At 40.7% G+C, this 21,786-nt stretch overlaps 1 protein-coding gene across 24 annotated transcripts in view; it reads right to left on the reverse strand.

The window, feature by feature from the left end:
- The window catches only part of LOC102139221 (serine/threonine-protein phosphatase 4 regulatory subunit 1-like), an 86,539-nt gene that overhangs the window by 42,921 nt on the left and 21,832 nt on the right, over positions 1-21,786 (reverse strand). For 15 of the 24 annotated variants that reach the window (XR_012419573.1, XR_012419576.1, XR_012419572.1 and 12 more), the window contains exon 3: positions 12,549-12,681. The exons of the other annotated variants lie outside the window; for them this stretch is intronic. Coding sequence is in view for 7 of the 15 variants with exons in the window: in XM_005569435.4 (XP_005569492.3) it covers positions 12,549-12,681 (133 nt within the window). In the remaining 8 variants the exon portion in view is untranslated. The remainder of the gene's footprint in view (positions 1-12,548; positions 12,682-21,786) is intronic. 24 annotated transcript variants of the gene reach the window in all.

The following is a 21,786-nucleotide window of genomic DNA, read 5'->3' on the forward strand; positions in this document are numbered from 1 at the left end:
CCGTCTCAAAAAAAAAAAAAAAAAAAGACCAAGAAAGGGGAAACGAAGGCATACTATGATAAGGTTCCTTACACTATACATGAAGTGGTAAAATACCACCGGAAGGGCCGGCGCGGTGGCTCATGCCTGTAATCCCAGCACTTTGGGAGGCTGAGGCGGGTGGATCACGAGGTCAGGAGATCGAGACCATCCTAGCTAACATGGTGAAACCCCGTCTCTAAGTAAAAATGCAAAAAAATTAGCCGGGCGTGGTGGCGGGCGCTTGTAGTCCCAGCTACTCAGGAAGCTGAGGCAGGAGAATGGCATGCACCTGGGAGGCGGAGCTTGCAGTGAGCCGAGATTGCACCACTGCACTTCAGCCTGGGCAACAGAGCGAGACTCCATCTCAAAAAAAAAAAAAAAGAAAAAACCACTGGAAAGTAGGCCATGATAATGATAAGTTAAATATACATACTATAAATGCTAAGGCAACCACTAAAATAAAAAAAGTGAATTATAACTAATGAACTATTTAAAAAACAAACTAAAATCATAAAGAAGTTCAATTAACTCAAGAGAAAGCAGATAAAGAACAAAAAGGGAACAAAATAGATGTGGCAAATAGAAAACAGCAAGATGATAAACTTAACTGCATCAGTAATTACATTAAATGTAAATGGTCTAAACATTCCAATTAGAACAAGATTAAAAGAATGGATTAAAAAAAAAAACAAGACCCAACTACATATTACTTATAAGAAACACATGTTAAATATACAGATGCAAATAAATAATTAAAAAAGAATATATTATGCTAACAATAGACCAAAGAAAGCTAGAGTAGCTATATTAATATCAGACAAAACAGATTTTGGAGCAAAGAATATCACCAAGGAAAAACAGGTCATTTCATAATGATAAAGGGGCAAACTCATGAAGAAGACATAATTATCTCAAATGTTTATATGCCTAATAACAGAGTTTCAAAATACATGCAGCAAAAAGCAATACAACTGCAAGGAGAAATAGAAAAAAGTCAATGTCAAAGTCCAGAAACAAACCCACACATATATCTAGTGATTTTTTTTAAAAAAAAGGTGAACAGGAAAAGTCAACAAAAAGTGGTGCTAGGATAAATAGTCATATAGGGGGAAAAAAGAACATTGACTCTTATTTCACAGCATAAACCAAAATTAATTCAAAATGGACCCACAGATCTAATGTAAGAACTAAAACATAAAATTTCTTGAAGAGAAAAGAAAATCTTTGTGATCTTAGGTTAGACAAAGATTTCTGAGGAGCAAAGTATACAAACCATAAAAGAAAAAAATTGATAAATTTGACTTCATCAGAATTTAAAACTTTGCTCCCTAAACCACACCATTGGGAAAATAAAAATGATGAGCCACAGACTGGGGAAAATAACTGACCAAAACTGGAATCCAGAATATATAAATAATCCTTGTACTCTTTTTACGAGATGGAGTCTCACTCCGTCACCCAGGCTGGAAGGGCAGTGGCGTGATCTTGGCTCACTGCAAGCTCCGCCTCCCAAGTTCACACCATTCTCCTGCCTCAGCCTCCCGAGTAGCTGGGACTACAGGCACCCACCACCACATCGGGCTAACTTTTTGTATTTTTAGTAGAGATGGGGTTTCACCGTGTCAGCCAGGATGGTCTCGATCTCCTGACCTCGTGATCTGCCCGCCCCGGCCTCCCAAAGTGCTGGGATTACAAGCCTGAGCCACCATGCCCGGCAATCCTTGTACTCTTATAACTCAGTAATAAGCAGACAAACAGCCCAATTAAAAGAACATGTGTTCATAAATGAGCTCAGCACATTAATACTAATAACCAAAAGATGGAAACAACCTAAGTATCTGTCAACTGATGAGTGAATAATCAAAATACTATGTATCCATTCAATGGAACATTATTAAAGGAACGAGGATACTGATGTGGCTTTTTTTTTTTTTTTTTTTTGAAACCCAGGGTCTCACTCTTGTCACCCAGGCTAGAATGCAGTGGCATGATCATAGCTCGCTGTAGCCTTGAACTCCTGGGCTCAAGTGAAACATGGATGAATACTGAAAACAGCATGCTAAGTGAACCAAGTCAGTAACAAAAGACGACACACTGTATGATTACATTTCTATAAAATGCCTGGAATAGGCAAATCAATAAAGACACAAAGTAGATGAGTGGTTGCCTAGGGCTGGGAGATTGGAGAGGAATGGGTAGTGGTTGCTAATGGGAACCACGTTTCTTACTGAGGTGACAAAAATGTTTTAAAATTCATTGTGGCAATGTTGCACAACTCTGTGAATATACTACAAATCATCAACTTGTACGCTTTAAAGTGGTGAAACGGATGACACATAAACTAAATCTCAATAAAGTTGTTTTATTCTTTTAAAAAGCAAAAGATTTTAACAACTTCACAAAACAAAATGTACAGACAGCCAAGAAATACAAGAAAAAATTCTCAACATCACAAGTCTTCAGAAAACTACAAGTCAGCCAGGCACAGAGGCTAACACCTGTGATCCCAGCACTTTGGGAGGCCAAGGCAGGCAGATTGCTTGAATCCATGAGTTCGAGACCAGCCTAGGCAACATGGTGAAATCCCATCTCTACAAAAAATACAAACCTTAGCCAGGCATAGTAGCACGCACCTGTAGTCCCAGATACTCAGGAGGGTGAGGTGGGAGGATCACTTGAACCCAGAAGACAGAAGTTGCAGGGAGCTGAGATCGCACCACTGCATTCCAGCCTGGGTGACAGAGCGAGACCCTGTCACAAAAACAAAACAAAACAAAACAGGCCAGGCGTGGTGGCTCACGCCTATAATCCCAGCACTTTGGGAGGTCGAGGCAGGCAGATCACGAGGTCAGGAGATGGAGAGTGTACTGGCTAACATGGTGAAACTCCGTCTCTACTAAAAATACAAAAAATTAGCCGGGCGTGGTGGCGGGCGCTTGTAGTCCCAGCTACTTGGGAGGCTGAGGCAGGAGAATGGCGGGAATCCAGGAGGCAGAGCTTGCAGTGAGCCAAGATTCCGCCACTGCACTCCAGCCTGGGCGACAGAGTGAGACTCCATCTCAAAAACAAAACAAAACAAAAAACAAAACAAAACGAAAAGGCCGGGCGCGGTGGCTCAAGCCTGTAATCCCAGCACTTTGGGAGGCCGAGACGGGCGGATCACGAGGTCAGGAGATCGAGACCATCCTGGCTAACATGGTGAAACGCCGTCTCTACTAAAACATACAAAAAACTAGCCGGGCGAGGTGGCGGGCGCCTGTAGTCCCAGCTACGCGGGAGGCTGAGCCAGGAGAATGGCGTGACCTGGGAGGCGGAGCTTGCAGTAAGCTGAGATCCGACCACTGCACTCTAGCCTGGGTGACAAAGCAAGACTCCGTCTCAAAAAAAAAAAAAAAAAAACGAAAAACCTGTCAAGATCCTGAAAGACAAGGATAGAACAAGAAACCGTCACAGATGGAGGAGCCTCAGGAGATATGGCAACTATATGCCAATGTTACTTTCTTAGTTTTGATCAATGTAACATGCTTATTTAAGCCGTAAACATGAGAGCAGTTTCCTGACCTCAGCATTACTGATACTTTGGAATAGGTCAGTCTTTGTTGGTGGGGGGAGGGGCTGTCTGGTGCACTGCAGGATGTTTAGTAGCATCCCTGGCTTCTACCCACCAGTAGCACCCTCTGTGCCCCAAGATGTGACAACCAAAAATATATCTAGACATTGTATAAGATCCTTTGGGGGCAGAATTACCCATAATTGAAAACCACTGCATTAGAAGTTGGGCAAAGTGTATAAGGGAACCCTCAGTACTGTCTCTGCAACACTCCTATAAACCTAAAATTATTTCAAAATCAAAAGCTTAAAGACAAAACAAAACACAAGGCCAAAAATGCAGAAGCTACAATGAGGTAACACTACAACTACTAGAAGAACTAAAATTATAATGACAATACCAAGTGCTGGCAAAACATGAAATAGGAATCCACAGACGTTGGTAGAAATGCAAAATTGTACAGGTAATTTGGAAAACAGTGTGGCAATTCCTCCAAAAGCTAAACATACCAGTCAACCCAACAATTTCACTCTTAGGCATGTACCCATATGAAATGAAAACCTATGTCCACACAAAGTTGAATGCAAATATTCATATAAGCATTATTTATAACAGTCACGAAATGGAAAACTCCAGTGTTCCCAGAACTGGTGAATGCGATACAAAACAGAGTATCTGTACATACTCAGCAGCAATAAAAAGGAATGAACTATTGATAACAACAGGGATGAATTTCTAATGCATTTTGCTAAGGAAGAGAAGCCAGACATGTAAGAGTGCATCCCATATGACTGAATTTATATGAAATTCTAGAAAAGGCAAAATATTTTGAAAACATCAGAAACAGGGTCAGTGGTTGCCTGGGCCTATGGTGGTCAGGGAGGGAGGGACTGCCAGACAGCCAAGGGGCAAATAAGGGTACTTGTCAGGTGACAAACTTTTGAACTCCATTGTGACAATGGCTGGATTACTGTATACATTTACCACATTCATCCAAGTGAACTATTAAAGTGGGTGAAGTTTATTGCATGTAAAATATGCCTCAATAAAAGCTCTTTAAACAAAGACACTGATGAGGGAAAAAGTGAGGGCCCTCAGCAGTGGCCTGGGGTGATCTGGAGGCCTCCCGTACAAGTAGAGGAACTGCAGCTCCTGAATCTTTCTCTGATCCAGTAGAAAGGGGCCCCTGAGTGCTTCTGTCCACTCCTCTGAGCAACAGACCACCCAGGAACAATGAAAGTCATTTCTGGCCAAGCATGCATCAGAAGAATTCACTGAAGCTGAAAACCCACCCTGACTTGCAGGGAAAAAAGGATAGAAATACGGAATTCAAAGGGGCAGTCCTTTGGCCCCGTATACTATAGGAAGAAATCCATCAACTCAAGCCTGTACCCAGGGAGATTTATACCACCCTTGGGATGAAAGATCAAGATCTGGCAGTCAAGAGGTTTGGGAAAGTCAAAATAGGCACTGCAGAGAAAGTCACTAATTACATTTCACTAGACCACATTCATTCAGCTTCCCTTGGGAAATCAAGCAACTAAGATCCCCAATCTGCTTCTAGGGTCACAGAACAGAGAGGCAAATCTACATCCAACCTTAAGTGGTCACAAGGGATCTGCCCTCTTAAAGAAAGCGACGAAATGGGTAAGAGAGGACCCCTGAAGCAGAGACAACTCCACAACCAAACAGGAGAGAGGTAAAGACTCAAACAAATTGGGGCTTTGGAACCACCATTTTGGAAAACCTGGCCGCTCTGCAACGACCTGGAGAGCCCACAGTGGATGAGCAGAGTCCTGAAGCCTCGGCCTCAATACTTCTCACTTGTTTGTTAGCTTTGTTAATAAGATGAAAGAAGAAAGTGGCCCTCTGGAGAGAGAAACTCTGCCTGACTCAGAAGAGTGCAGGGGGACTCAGCGACATGACATGTAGCAAGCACAAAGCTGGGTAGTGGCACACCATAAGCCCTCTACAGTGCCAGTCACTAGATTACAAGACAAGGAGCTGCCAACAACAAATGAATAGAGAGAAATTAAATAAATTATGATCTATCTATACCCTGGCATGCCATGCAACTATTTGTATGGTCTTAGTACCTCTAGATATGTAGTAAGTTAGAAAGATATCCATGATACATTAAATGGAAAAAGGTGAAAATTTTTGCATATGGTAGGAGCCCATTTCTTTTTTTTCTTTTTTTTTTTTTTTTTTGAGACGGAGTCTCCCTCTGTCCCCAGGCTGGAGTGCAGTGGTGCGATCTCCGCTTACTACAACCTCTGCCTCTTGGGTTCCTGCCTCAGCCTCCTGAGTAGTTGGGACTACAGGCACATGCCACTACGCTCAACTAATTTTTGTATTTTTAGTAGAGACTGGGTTTCACTATGTTGGCCAGGATGGTCTCGATCTCTGAACCTCGTGATCTGCCTGCCTCGGCCTCCCAAAGTGCTGGGAGTACAAGCATGAGCCACCATGCCCAGTCAAGCCCATTTCTTAATACAAGTTACGTTTAGGTATACATGTGCAATACATGTACACATAAACACATTCATATGTACATACACTTATTGAGGAAACAATCTAGAAGGGTACTCACCAAACTTCACAGCTCTTCCCAAGGTTGTAGTCGGGGAGGGAGGGAAACTCTATTTAAATTCCTGAAGTTGTTAAATATTTCAATGGGCATATATTATGTTTGTGAAATTTTTTTTAAATATAAAGAGGATGGCTGGGGAGGCCAAGGCAGGCAGATCACTTGAGGTCTAGAGTTCAAGACCAGCCTGACCAACAAGGCGAAACCCCATCTCTACTAAAAATACAAAAATCAGCCATGGTGACGTGTGCCTGTAATCCCAGCTACTCAGGAGGCTGAGGCAAGAGAATCACTTGAACCCGGGAAGCAGAGGTTGCAGTGAGCTGAGATTGTAACACTGCACTCCAGCCTGGGTGACAGAGCAAGACTCTACCGCAAAAACAAAAAAAAAGAGGATGGCTTAATTTTACGTGGCAGTTGTAACCAATGTTCCCTGGAAATCCAACCACGGAAGTAGCCCTCTGTGTCTTTGTTCATTCTTTCCCTCACTCCATCACTCAGTTATAATCATGTGTTAAGCCCAACCAACTTTAGACTCAATGCAAGAAGCCTGTGATACCAGAATAAGCAAGGTCCAGGCCCTGCTCTTAGGAGCTTTACAGTCTAGGCCTGGAAGTAAACAAGAAAATTATGAAGACCAGTAGGGACAGGACCCACAGAGAGTGCCCACAGGATACGACAAAAACACAGAAGAATACAGAGGGACTAGCCAGAGAGATGAGGAGTGTGAGGCTGAGAAGTTAGGCAGAGACCTGGGATGTCGGAAGGATGAGGCGAGGACTTTAAGATAAGCATGAACAGCATGGAAGATCTAGAGGAAACTCGGGACACACTGGGCAGCTATGGAATGCGGGAACTTCCTGTATTTCCCATTCGACTTTTCTATAAATCTAAAATGCCGCCAAAAATAAAACCTATTAAAGAAAGAATGGAAATGAAACGCTTTTTCAGACAAACAAAAGCTGAGATAATTCACTGACAACAGTCTTGTACAAAACAAAAATCGTTAATGGAAGTTCTTGAGGCAAAAGGATACCTGATGGCAATGAGCATTTTACAAAAAGAAACAAAAAACATCAAAAATGGTAAAAAAAAAAAAAAAAAAAGATGGTAAATATTTAAAAATATTTTTCTTATTTGTAATTGCTTTAAGATAGTTGCTATATAAAGCAAAGATATTAAAAAGTTATTCTGAAATTTATGAATTGTGTAGAAGTGTAGGAAAATAACAGCACAAAAGACAGAGGGGCAGAGGTGGAAGAACACCGTTGTGAGGCTTTTATGCAACATCTCCAAACTCTACAGCATGCAAAGTGGTATCATTTTGAACATATGTCATGATGAATAAAAGAAGTATACTGTAATCCCTACAAAAATCCATAAAGCCGGGCACTGTGGCTCACGCCTGTAATCCCAGCACTTTGGGTGGCCGAGGCGGGTGGATCACGAGGTCAGGAGATCAAGACCATCCTGGCCAAAATGGTGAAATCCTGTCTCTACTAAAAATACAAAAAACTAGCCGGGCGAGGTGGCAGGCGCCTGTAGTCCCAGCTACTCGGGAGGCTGAGGCAGGAGAATGGTGTGAACCCAGGAGGCGGAGCTTGCAGTGAGCTGAGATCGCACCACTGCACTCCAGCCTGGGCAACAGAGCAAGACTCTGTCTCAGAAAAAAAAAAGAGAAAAAATACAAAGTATGTTCTCTGACCACAAAATAATTAAACTAGGAATCAATAACAGAAAGATATCTGCAAAATCCTCAAATATCTGGAAATAAAACAACACACTTCTGAATAACTAAATGATCAAAGGAGAAATCATTAACATTAAAAATACTTGTGCTGAGAAATAACAAAAATGTTATATATCAAAACTTGAGGTAACATAGTACTTAAGAGGAAAGTGTACAATATAAAATGCAGATGTTACAAAAGAAAAGCCAAAAAAAAAAAAAAAACTGAACTAAATATTCTTGAAGAAAAGAACAGCAATTAAATCCAAAAGTGAAAAAAAAAAAAGCCAAGGAAAAAATAATACAAATTAGAGCAGATATTACTGAACTATTATAGAAAACAAACATACAACAGAAACAAAGCCAAAACCTGAGTCTTTGAAATAACTAATGAAATTCATAACCTTCTGGTAAGAATTATCTAGGGGGAAAAAAGAAAGAGAGAAGGCACAAATAACAAATAACAGGATGGAAATGGGGACACAACAGATGTCGCAGACAATAAAAAAAAAATTGTCATTTTCCAACACAGAATGAAATAACAGATTTAAGCAATGATTATTTGTGAACCCTGAAATCATCAGAAGAAAGACTGGTGAGGAATTTTATAATGAAAGAATAAAACACCTGAGCCCACTGCTCAATATGAAATCTCTAAAAGTGTGACAACTAGACATTGTTTCCTGGTGTTTTGTAATAAGAACTTCACAAAACAACATATGAAGTATTGCTTTAAAAAAAATTGAAGCAGAATATAATAAATTCTCCAAATGTAATTTTCCGTTTACAGAAAAGACAGGGAAAATGATACCATGAAAATAATGACCACCAAATACAAAATGTGGAAAATTCTCTAAGCTAATGGCCACTTCAACAAATAAATGATACGGAGAAAGATGAGAGAGAACCATTCGAGATTAAAAAGCGTTTAAGACCAAAAGGAAAAAAACCTGTAAACAAAAAGAGACTTAACAGACACATCTACCTGATGAAATGTGACTTTATTTGGATCATGATTCAAACAAATCAACCATAAAAAGGTATTTTTTAAGATAGGAAAACTGGACATAGAGTGGTAAACTAGAAAGCACTGTTGTTAATTTTGTTAAGTGTGATAATGATATTAGTTAGATTTGTTCTAAGTCCTTAATTGGATAAAATATGATGCCTCAAATTTCCTTTAAAATATACAACCAAAAAAAGCACAAAACCTCTGCAGAGAAAATGATCAGACTCTACTGAGAAACTAAAGAAAACCTAAATAAATGAAAAGATGTACCATGTTTATGGATTGGAAGTCTATACATTGTAAAACGGGCAATACTCTCCAAACTGACCTACAGATTCAAAGCAAACCCAATCAAAATCCTAATAGATGTTCTGCTTTGTTTCATTTTGTTAGAATCTGGTGAGCTGGATTTTAAATTTACATGAGAATACAAAGGAACAAGAATAACAAGTCATGCCAAAGAAGAAAAACAAGATGAGAAGACTTGCTCTATCAAATATCAAGACTCACTATAAATCTATAGTGGTGGTATTGGCTGAGGGGACCACTGGAAGAGAGGGGAGAGTCCAGACAAAGACTGTAAACAGAGGCTGGACTGTAACAGAGGTGGCACTCCAGCGCGGTGGGAAAAGAACATACTTTTGATAAATGACATTGTGACAGTTAGGAAAATGAAGCTGGAGCCATTTTTCATATGATAAAGAAAAATTAAGTTCAGGCAGATTGCAGAACTATAGTATATCTATTTCACAGAAAAAAATAAAGGCTTTAAAGCAATATAAAGAAATAGAGGAAAAAAAGCTTCCAAATGCACTATTAAGGATAATGCCAATAAATTTAACCACATTAAAGTCAATAGCTTGTGTGCCTGGTGCAGCGCTCACACCATCAAGGCCAGGACTTTGAAACCAGCCTAGGCAACATAGTGAGACCCTGTCTCTATGCAAAATAAAGTAGCTGGGCATGCTCCTGTCATGGAAGCTACTCAGGAGGCTGAAGCAGGAGGATCTCTTGAGTCCAGGAGTTTGAGACTCCAGCTATGATTACACCACTGCACTTTAGCTGGGTAACAGAACAAGACTTGTGACCTTGTTACCCAAAGTCTCAATCAATCGATCAATCAATCAATAAAAAGAAAAATGAATAGCTTCTGGTCACCAAAAGAACACCATAAAGAGAGTTTAAACACAAGCCACCAGTTGAAGATGTTTATCATACATAATTAATAAAGGTTTGAAATCTAGAATATACACAGAACTCCTACAAATCAATAATAAAAAGACAAACAATCCATCCTCTCCCTACCAATTCAACCAAAGATTTGAACAGGCACTTCACAAAAAAGAAATACAGATGTTCAAGGAACATGAAAAAGTGTTTAAACACATAGTAAGGAAAATAAAAATTTAAATCACAAAGTGATATCGTTATATACACTTCCAAACTACCAGATTGGCTAACATACAAAAATCTGACAATACCAGTTGGCAGATAAAATGAAGGGCAAAGGTAAGGCCGAGCATAGTGGCTCACACCTGTAATCCCAGCACTTTAGGAAGCCGAGGCAGGTGGATCACCTGAAGTCAGGAGTTTGAGACCAGCCTGGCCAATATGGTGAAACCCTGTCTCTACTAAAAATACAAAACTTAGCCAGGCATGGTAGTATACACCTGAAGTCCCAGCTACTTGAGAGGCCAAGGCGGGAGAATTGCTTGAACCCAGGAGGCAGAGGTTGCAGAGCCAAGATCACACCACTGCACTCCAGCCTGAGCAATGGAGCAAGACTCCGTCTCAAAAAAAAAAAAAAAAAAAAAAGTAGGGCAAAAGTAGGAGTATAAACTGATACAACCACTTTGGAAAACTGGCGTTATCTATTCAAGCAGAAGATAAGCATACACCATCACGTAGTATTTCTTTTCTGGGTACGTATCCTACAGAAATGCATACTTGTGTGTCCCCAGATACATCTACAAGACTGTAATAGTCAAAATGCTTTCAGTTCTTTAACAATAGTAGATGCAAAACTGTAATAGTCAAAATGCTTTCAGTTCTTTAACAATAGTAGATGGATAAATGTCAGTATATTCAAGAACCCTATTATGAAAAGAACAAATTCAAAATATTAATATATGCGAAATCCATAAAAGTAACGTATCCTGTATGATTTCACATAAAGTCCAGAAACAATAAAATTAAATTACATTATTTGGTGATAGCTAGGTGCCAAAACTTGAAAGACAAAAAAAAGAAAAAAGACATCATTCAGGGTATCACCACTCCCTAGCATCAAAGGAGAATAACGACGGACTCATCCTGCAATATTAAATGGATCCATCCAGCAACATCCTTGTGAGCTTTCTATGAGCATCCTTGTGAGCTTTCTCACAACATCCTTGTGAGCTTTCAAATATAGGCTTAGCTTATACTTGGCATAGAATGTAATTTTTATTTTTTCGTTTTCTTTTTTTTATAGAATTTTTTTTTTTTTTTTTTTTTTGAGACCCAGTCTTGCTCTGTCACCAAAGCTGGAGTGCAGTGGCACGATCTCGGCTCACTGCAAGCTCCGCCTCCCAGGTTCACGTCATTCTCCTGCCTCAGCCTCCCGAGTAGCTGGGACTACAGGCGCCTGCTACCGCACCTGGCTAATTTTTTGTACTTTTAGTAGAGACAGGGTTTCACCGTGTTAGCCAGGATGGTCTCGATCTCCTGACCTCGTGATCCGTCCGCTCCTGCCTCCCAAAGTGCTGGGGTTACAGGATTGAGCCACCTCACCCGGCCAGAATGTAATTTTTAAAAGTAAGAGCCAGTGAAGGTAAGGAAAGAGGCTAGGTGAGTACCATCAATTCTTGGCAAGTGGTGTAGTTAGGGACTACCTGGGGAAGAAACCTCAGAGGATAGTTTAGAACAAGACAAGCCAGGGTTGCAAGTGGGGTGAAAAGGCACCTGTAACAGACCAGGAGACACAGACGACAGAAGGCAAACCTGAGGGGGGTGAGGGATCAGGGACGGAGGGCCCGTCAAAGGGCAGAACAGGAGGAGAGAGACTTTCTGCTGAGAAAGGAGGGGAGAATGCTTTCAGATTCACAGAAGTTTGGGTAGCACATAAATGGAAAGGGAAGCCTTAGTTTCTGCTTTCTTCAAGATATTAAGAATCAAGGTCATCTGCTGAGCCAATGTGGGCCTGGAGTCGAACCCTGCCAACACCGCACACAGTGACAACAGAGCGTGGCATGACACATTGCCACCGAAGTCCCTGATGTACAGTGCAGTCAAAAAACAAAGCGGGCAGACAATGCTTCCAACTGATGCTTCTTGGTGCTTCTCAATTAAGGAATGCATGACTTTTCTGAGTACTGCGTATGTGAAAGAAACCCAGTGAGCAATCCTAATCCCTTAAACACCATGAAATTCATCACCATCTCCTTCCTGGCTTACCAGGTGTTCAGCAAAACAATAGCAACAATAATGCAAAAGCCTAGTAAGATGGTACCATTCAGATAGAAGCCCAGCATCCTGGTGACAATCTGTATCCAACCTACCTCATCATTCATGAAGTCTCCTCGAAGCTGTCACAGAGAAGTGGCCCCAAGTGTCAGCTTAAAGCACACAACAGAGAGTTGTCAACATACACAGGCCTGGTTGGGCTTACCGATTGAAGGTGTTCTCACTGAAAGCATACTTCTCCAGGCGAGTGAGTGGAGGCAGGTTATCCTGGCCTGGAATGTCCAAGAAGGCTGTTACTCTCATGTTGTCACAATCTGGACCATAGTCTTCAAATCCATCTAAAAAGGAAGAGTGGAGTGGGGGGAACCCACACTCAAAAGTGTGTATCAACTGTGACAAGTCACACTTGGGCAAAGACATGGCCTTGTGGCATGCGTTCTGCCTTCACAGCTGAAGTCTCTAAGAATTGCAACGTTGAGAATTCAGCCAAAATGAAATGGTCAGTTGAAGAACCCCATAAGAAAAGTAATAGGTACCAGAGTAACAAAGAACAGCCGAACGCCTTTCTTTTAGTGCAGTCTGTCTAATGCATGAGTGAAGGGAACCACTCCCCTACTGAAGAACTCAGCAAGGGAGCAGATGCTCACCTCTAAGCAAGCCCTGCTGTTTAAGAAGCCCTGCTCACCACGCAGGGCTGTGCAAACAGGTTAAAGCAGTTGAAGGAAAAACAAATCTGTTTGGCCTTGTTAGCAAGACTCTGACAGAAAGTCCACTCCACATCTGTTCTGTTCTAAACGTACTCATGTAGCCTCATAGACGCCATGACATACATTCCCATCCATCCATATCTGTGGCCCCACAACACCCAACCACACCTCTCCACACAGGTATCCAACAAGTTCCTCCAACTCCTTCTGGCCAAAAATGAGCCAATCATCATCCTTCCTCTTCTTCTTTTTTTTTTTTTTTTTCTCTGAGACGGAGTCTCACTTTGCTGCACAGGCTGGAGTGCAGTGGCCCAATCTCAGCTCACTGCAACCTCTGCCTCCCGGGTTCAACTAATTCTCCTGCCTCAGGCTCCCCGAGTAGCTGGGATTACAGGCATGTGCCATCACACCCAGCTAATTTTTTGTATTTTTAGTACAGACAGGGTTTCATCATGTTGGCCAGGCTGGTCTTGAACTCCAGACCTCAGGTAATCCACCTGCCTTGGCCTCCCAAAGTGCTGGGATTACAGCCATGAGTCACCATGCCCAGCCCCTCTTCCTCTCCTGCTCTTTTCCCTCTTGTGCAGTGGGTAGTTGAATTCATGGGCTCTGGAGTCAAACACACCTGGAACGGGATGAATCCCACAACTACTACTCACTGCTGTGTGGCCAGAGTTCGTCACGTCACCTGTCCACACTTCTGTGTTCTCATCTTGAGGGTGGGATGAGACCCCTCCCTTGTGCCATCAGGATGCTGGAGTAAGTGGGACCACGCATGGGAAGACCTGCAGGATCTGGCCGACCTTGACATTGTTTACCTCCCTTCACTTACTCCCATGTTTCACATCCCCCACAGCATTCTGAAGATCTGTTCCCTATCTACTCTCTCCCATTTAGACCTAAGGTCTCAGCTAGGGTGCAGCCTCTTCAGAATGGCTTGCCTTCTCACTCTCCTCACACCTCAAGTGCCCTGGTGATGGCAACCTGTGCCAGCCTCCTGCAACATGAAGTTCACTGTTTATCTGCAAGAAGTCCTTACACAATAAACGCTCCTGAGGGCAAAACTGTGTCCAGTTACTGTTGGATTCTCCAAGCCTAGCACATAGGCTTGGTAAAATGCAGTCTTAAAGTAAATTTATTCATTATATGTTTAATGAGCACCTACTATGTGCCCTGGCACATTACTAAACGCATAATGAGTAAATTCACTTTAAGACTATGCATTTTACCAAGAATGGTCTCCAACACCACCAACCACTGAATTAACTTAATCTTTCCATCCACTCCATAAAACACACTGACTAACCCCAGGGCATAATGAACACTCAGAGCGAAGAGGCTACTCTCTAGGAATAACAGTGGTAAGGGGAGTTGTTGGGATGATATTGATAATAAAAATAATAGCTACATTTTTTGAGTTCTTATAACAGGCCAGGGACAGGGAAGTAGCTTTCACATGTGATTCAGTTCCCACACCAACTCAACCAAGTAAGATTCTTATCCTCATTTTACCGATAAGCAAACCAATACCTAAAGAAGTCAGGCAACTTTTCCTCAGTCACTCTCCCATTTTGCCCTATCCAGAAGGAGGCTCATGCACAGCTATTCCCAACAGGAGTTACCTGCTTACTAAAAGTCAGGTCCTGTGCTATTATTTCTGAATGTTAGTTTGAATTCTTCAGAAAGATTCAATAAAAATGAGTTAATAAAATACAGCTGTCAAATTAGGAGTAGATAAAACAAGCAGAAAATACTGTAAACACACTGTAAAAAATGACAAGGGCTTACATTTGCATTGCCTGACATATAAGTCTTCTCACTCCATGTAAGACAGTGAACCTGGAAATGTAGATGAGGCCTTATGAGTGTGATCTATTGATGAAGGCAGAGGGTCCACGTGCCAAGCAAGGCAAAGCCTTGGCTCAGATCACCAGGTCAGCCTATGAATATTCATTATTTGATTAAAATTAGAAGTTTTAGAAATGTAGCCATCTTGGCCAGGTGCGGTGGTTCACGCCTGCAATCCCAGCACTTTGGGAGGCTGAGGCGGGTGGATCACTTAAGGCCAGGAATTCAAGACCAGCCTGGCCAACATGATGAATCTCCATCTCAACTAAAATACAAAAATTATCCAGGTGTGGTGGCACATGCCTGTAATCCCAGCTACCTGGGAGGCTGAGGCAGAGAATAGCTTGAACCTGGGAGGTAGAGGTTGCAGTGAGGCGAGATCACGCCACTATACCTAGCCTGGGTGATGGAGCAAAACTTCATCTCAAAAAAAAAAAAAAAAAAAAAAAGAAATATAACCATCTTTTTTTAAGAATCCCTGATATGGCCAACTTTTTCTATTAAGCAGTCATCTTCTCCTCCCATTCCTGCTAGAAAAGAGGCCATCACTGAAAGGACAAGGCAGGAGGGGAACTGCCTGGAGTTGAGAGCTAATTATCAAGAGGACTCTTGCTATTTCAAAGACAGCCTGGCAGAGTTTGTGCCCAGGTAAGAGAAACACACCTGGCAGAGCCCTCCCTTCTCCCACTCCCCCACCTAATCTTTCCATTGCTAACCTAGGAAAATAAACATAAAGAAACAGGCTGCTGAGGACTTCCCTGAGGCTAATTTTGGCAAAATAACAGCCTTAATAGTTAGTTCTAGAAAGGTTAATCGGCACCTGCTCTAGAGGTGGAAATGCATCCCTCCTACCCCTCGCCCTGAAAACTGGTATGAAAAAGTAGAGGAGTGCTACTAGGCAGGTAGAAAAACCAAAGTCAAAGGCAGTAATGGAAAACGGTTCAATCTAGAGATGACAAGTTTGTGCCTAGTACTTACTTTTCTTTGAACATGAACCACATTTTCCCCCAACTAATTCTTTTAGGCTAACAATATGAGCTTATTAAAAATTTACATTGTATAACAGCTACTCAGAGAATGTTAATAAAGAATTATACAGTTACAGAAAAAATATGTATGACATAATCAAATATGCCATTTCTGTGCACAATAGCTGCCTTGGATGAACAGGTCCACACTGGGTCATAGCCAAGCCCAATGACCAGAGTCACTGCATATGAGCTATTTTCAAGCACCTCAGAGTCCTGAAGGAATAGGCAGCCTCGATCCCACAGATAGTTATACAGCATCTGCAGGCCCAGGCTGGAATGGACTTGAAAACATTAAGTTTAAAGCAGTAGTTCCCAAGCTTTGGGGTAACAGATAGTTTTGGAACCTGAAAATATCTATAGTCTAATACATTCAATACTTTTCATACAGGATCATGGGTTTCAAAAGATCTTCTGAGGACCACTGTGTATTTTATGGGTTGAGAACATGGTGTTTTAAAGTAACAGAAAATAGCCAGACACTCTTCAAAAAACTGTCTTTAGTCAGACAACTAACAAACTTAGCAATTAGTTCTACCAAAGAATAGATGTTACTGGAGAATATTAATGATCCTACCACATTAACTATATAAAACTACACTATCAACAAGGAAATAAAAGCTATGTATAAGCCATAAAATAATGAATAATAATTTACCCTTCTTGGTTACTTCTATAAAGAAACTGTGCTAAGAGCTTTCTGTGTAGTAGCAGTAGTTTGTTAAATCTTGATAAAAACCATATTAATCCCATTAAAAAAAAATAAAAAACAGACCAGGTAAGGTGGCTCATGCCTGTAATCCCAGCACTCTGGGAGGCTGAGATGGGAAGATCGCTTGGGCCCAGAAGTTGGGGATCAGCGTGGGGAAGAAAGCGAGATTTTGCCTCTAAGAAAAATATAAAAACTTAGTGGTTGTGATGGTGTGTGCCCGTGGTCCCAGCTACTCAGGAGGCTGAGGAGGGAGGATCATCTGAGCCCAGGAGGTCAAGGCTGTAGTGAACTATGATCACAGCACGGCATTCCAGCCTGGGTGAAAGAGTGAGACTCTGTCTCAAAAAAAAAATTAGAAAAAAAAAAGCTCAGAGAAGTTAGGAAAATTGCTACCCGGAGAGTGGCAGAGTCAGAATTTGAACTTGGTCAGAATCCAGACACTGCATTGATCTATACTGCTAGAGAGGAAACCTACACTTTAATTTCAATTTTCAAAGAAACCCCTCCTAACTGCTGCTCCGAGCCTCAGGTGCAGGGTCCTTCCCTTAGTCCTGCAAATGCACCAAGAACCTTCATCTCGATGACTCTGTACCTGCTGTCCACTGCCTGGGACTCCCACTTCTCACACCCTCCCTCCCACCTGAGCTTGGGTGTCAGTGTCCAAAGCGCCCTCCCCACCCCCCAGGAGGCCGGGCTCCGGACAGCCTCTCCTTCCTTCCAGACCATGTCAGGCCACCTCCCAGCTGCCCTGGGGCTGCGAGAGGCCCTGTGGCCCCAGGGCCCTGTGCTGTCTCAGACCTGCAGCAGGTGCTCCACAGCAAATAGTTAACTAAAGGAATGACCCCACCAAAAGAAACTTCCGTGAATAAAAACAAATATTTTTTAAAAAGAATGTTATAAAACAGAATCACAAAGAAGAAGAAACCTCAGAACATGCCTTGATAAACTCTCATTTTATAGACAGGTAAAGAGACATTACCCCAAAAGACAACAGCATAGCTGGGATTCTTAGAACCTGAAGGTTCTGCATGCCAGGCCAGTGTTCTTTCAACAGACAGGCAGAAAAACCAACTCGGATGAAGGCTACAAGAACAACAAAGCCAAAGGGAAGAGTTATGGTCTCTGAGGTAATTGACGGGAAAAGAGAAAGACTTCAGTTTCCAGCCAAGATGGCTAAAGAAGGATCTGACATATGTGTAAGTGGAGTCTCAAAAGAAGAAAAAGAGAGAAAGAGAGAGAGAAAACACAAAAGAGATGAGAAGAAGAATCGCTATAATTTTTTAAAATTTGGTAAAACCTATAATCCTACAGATTCAGGAAACTTAACAAATTCAAGCAAAATATACATAATGAACTATCACACAGGGCACATCATAATCAATTGCTAAAAACCAATGATAAAGAAAAATATTTTTAATTGTTTTATTTTTAATTGACAAGTAATAATCATATATGTAAGAAAAAACCCCTTAAAACTGGTCCAAGAAAAAAGACACATTACATAAAAATGCAGAAACAAAGAAAGAATAACAACTTTTCTCATCAAAAACCATGCAATGAAGAAGAAAATGGAAAGATATTGTGACGGTTAATACTGAGTGTCGACCTGATTGAAGGATGCAAAGTGTTGATCCTGGGTGTGTCTGTGAGGATGTTGTCAAAGGAGATTAACATTTGAGTCAGTGGGCTGGGGAAGGCAGACCCACCCTTAATCTGGTGGGCACCATCTAATCAGCTCTCACCGAATATAAAGCAGGCAGAAAAACATGAAAAGGCAAGACTGGCCTAGCCTCCCAGCCTACATCTTTCTCCTGTGCTGGACGCTTCCTGCTGTCAAACATCAGACTCCACGTTCTTCAGTTTTGAGACTCAGACACTCAGACTGGCTCTCCTTGCTCCTCAAGCTTGCAGACAGCCTATTGTGGGACCTTGCGATCATGTAGGTTAATACATATACATATGTATGTGTGTGTGTATATATCTCTCTCTATATCCTATTAGTTTGGTCCCTCTAGGGAACCTTGACTAATACAGATATGTTTAAAATACTAAAAGAAAAAAACCATTAACCAAGAATTTTTTTTTTTTTTTTTTGAGGCAGAGTCTCACTCTGTCCCCCAGGCTGGAGTGCAGTGGCGCTATCTCGGCTCGCTACAAGCTCCACCTCCCGGGTTCATGCCATTCTCCTGCCTCAGCCTCCCGAGTAGCTGGGACTACAGGTGCCCACCACCACACCCAGCTAATTTTTTGTATTTTTTTTAGTGGAGATGGGATTTCACCATTTTGGCCAGGATGGTCTCGATCTCCTGACCAAGTGATCCACCCGCCTTGGCCTCCCGAAGTGCTGGGATTACACGGGTGAGCCACCACTCCTGGCCTGATTTCTTAACACTGTACAATGTCCCTTTTTTTCCCTAGCAATATTCTCCTTTTCCAAAGCTTACCGTGTCTGATGTTAATATATACACTCTAGCTTTTGAAAAGCTGAAAAAAACGCATTGCCAGCAGACATGTACTACAAGTAATGCTAAAGCTAGTTCTTCAGAAAGAACAAATATGATCTGAAGCCACACAAATATAAGAGGAAGACCAGGAATGGCAAATATGTAAATAAATATAAGCAATGCTAGTTTATTTTCTTTTTTTTCATTTAAAAACATCTCTTTAAAAGGTAATTGACTACTAAAATGAAAACAATGGCAATGCAGTGGGGCTAATAGCATATGTAGAAGTAAAATAGCAATAAGGCAAGAAAACAAAATAAAAGGCATTCCGATTAGAAAGGAAAAAGTAAAACTACCTTTATTCACAAACAACATGACTGTCCATATAGAAGATCCCAATTAACTTACAAAATAACTAGAATAAGTGAGCTTTGTAAGATTATAGGATACAAGTAAATACACAAAAAACAGTTGTATACTACCCAAAGCAATCTACAGATTCAATGTAATCCCTATGAAAATAACAATGACATTCTTCCCAGAACCAAAAAAAAAAAAAAAATCCTAAAATGTATATGGAATCAGAAAGACCCAGAATACCCAAAGCAATACTGAGCAAAAAGAAGAAAGCTGGAGGCATCACGTTACCTGACTCAAAATGTACTGCAATGCTACTAACCAAAACAGCATGGTACTGTCATAAAAACAGACATATAGACCAATGGAGCAGAACAGAAAACCCAGAAGTAAACCCACACATTTATAGTCAACTAATTTTCAACAAAGGCCCCAAGTACATACACTGGGGAAAGGACAGTCTCTTCAGTAATGGTGCTAGAAAAACTGGAAATCCATATGCAAAAGCATGAAACTAGACCCCTACCTCACCAAACACAAAAATCGAATCAAAAAGGATTAAAGACTTAAATCTAAGACCTAAAACAATGAAACTACTAGAAGAAAACACTGGGGAAATGCTCCAGGACACTATTGGTCTGGGCAAAGATTTCTTGAGTAAGACCTCAAAAGCCAGGCAACCACAGCAAAAATGGCCAAAAGGGGTAACATCAAGCTGAAAAGCTTCTAGATGAAAAGGAAACAACAAAGTGAAGAAGACAGCCCACAGAATGGGAGAAAACATTTGCATACTACTCATCTGAAGGGGTTAATAACCAGAATACATAAGGAATTCAAATTCAATGGGAAAATAAACAAATAATCCAATTTTAAAATGGGCAAAAATAGGAACAGACATTTCTCAAAAGAAAACATGAAATTTTAAGGATACCATTTATGATAGCATCAAAAATACGAAATTCTTAGGGATAAATTTAACAAAATCCTATGAGAAAAATCTTAAAAGAATGTTGAAAACAGTCATCCCACTTTCAGAAACCAGAAGACTCAATATTGTTATGTGTATTATCCTCAATTTACATATAAATCCAATGTTACCCCAATCAAAAGCCTAGCACTTAAGTTTGTAGAAATCAAAAAGCTGATTCTAAATTCATATGGAAATTCAAAGGACCTAGAATGCCAAAACAATTTTGAAAAAGAAAAATAAAGCAGAAACATTCACAGTTCTTGACTTCAAGACTTACTATCACGACACTATGATACCAGCTTAAGGATAAACACACGCATTAATGGAACATAAGAGAAAATCCATTAAGAGATCTAAAATCTAAGTTTAATTCATTTTTTACAAAGGTGCCATGGTTATTCAATGGGGAAGGGACAATCTTCCAAAGAGTATTAGAATAACAGAATAAACGTGGGGAAAATGAACCTTGGTCCTTATGTCACATAAAATAATTAACTCAAAATCTGTCATAGACATGAATTCAAAACATAAAACATTAGAACTCACAGAAGAAAACACAGGAAAATATTTATGCTCTTGAGCAAGGCAAAGATTTCCTAGAGTACACAAAACATAACAGAAGATACTAATGAATCACATTTCATCAAAACGGAAAACTTCTGTTCTTCGAAAGAAGAAAATGGAACACTGAGCCACTGAGAAGAATACGTTTGTAAAACATGTATCTGATAAAGAATTTGCATCCAGAAAACACCAAAAAAATTCTTAGAGTCTGATTTCAATAATAGGTACAAGACTTGAGTCTCACCAAAAAAGATATACAAGTGTGTCGTTAAGCACAGGAAAAGATGTACAACATCATTAGTAATTAGGCAAATGTCAAAACCACAATGAGATAACACTACACACCCACTAGGAAGGCTGAATTTTTTTTTTTAACTATCAAATATCTCAGCAAGAATATGGAAAAACTGGATGTCTCATACATTGCTGGGGGAAATGCAAAATGGTATAGCCACTAAAGAGTTTGGCAGTTTCTTTAAAAAATAAATATATTTATATGTGACCCAGTAAATCCCACACTCCATAGGTATTTACCCAAGAGAAATTAAAACATGTTTACACAAGGATTTGTACTTGTATGTTCATAGCAGCTTTATTCACAATAGCCAAAAACTGGAAATAAACAAACCCATCAACTGTTAAGTGGATAAACAAATTGTTATACATCCATATAATGCAATGCTTCTCAGCAATAAAAAGGAATGAATTGCTAACATCTACCAACACAGGTGTATCTCAAAAGCATCATGCCAAATGGAAGAAACTCAACATAAAAGATTTCATACTGCATAATTCTACTAATATTCTACTGTA

The sequence above is a fragment of the Macaca fascicularis genome, chromosome 10 (genome assembly GCF_037993035.2).
Source record: "Macaca fascicularis isolate 582-1 chromosome 10, T2T-MFA8v1.1".
NCBI lineage: Eukaryota > Metazoa > Chordata > Mammalia > Primates > Cercopithecidae > Macaca > Macaca fascicularis.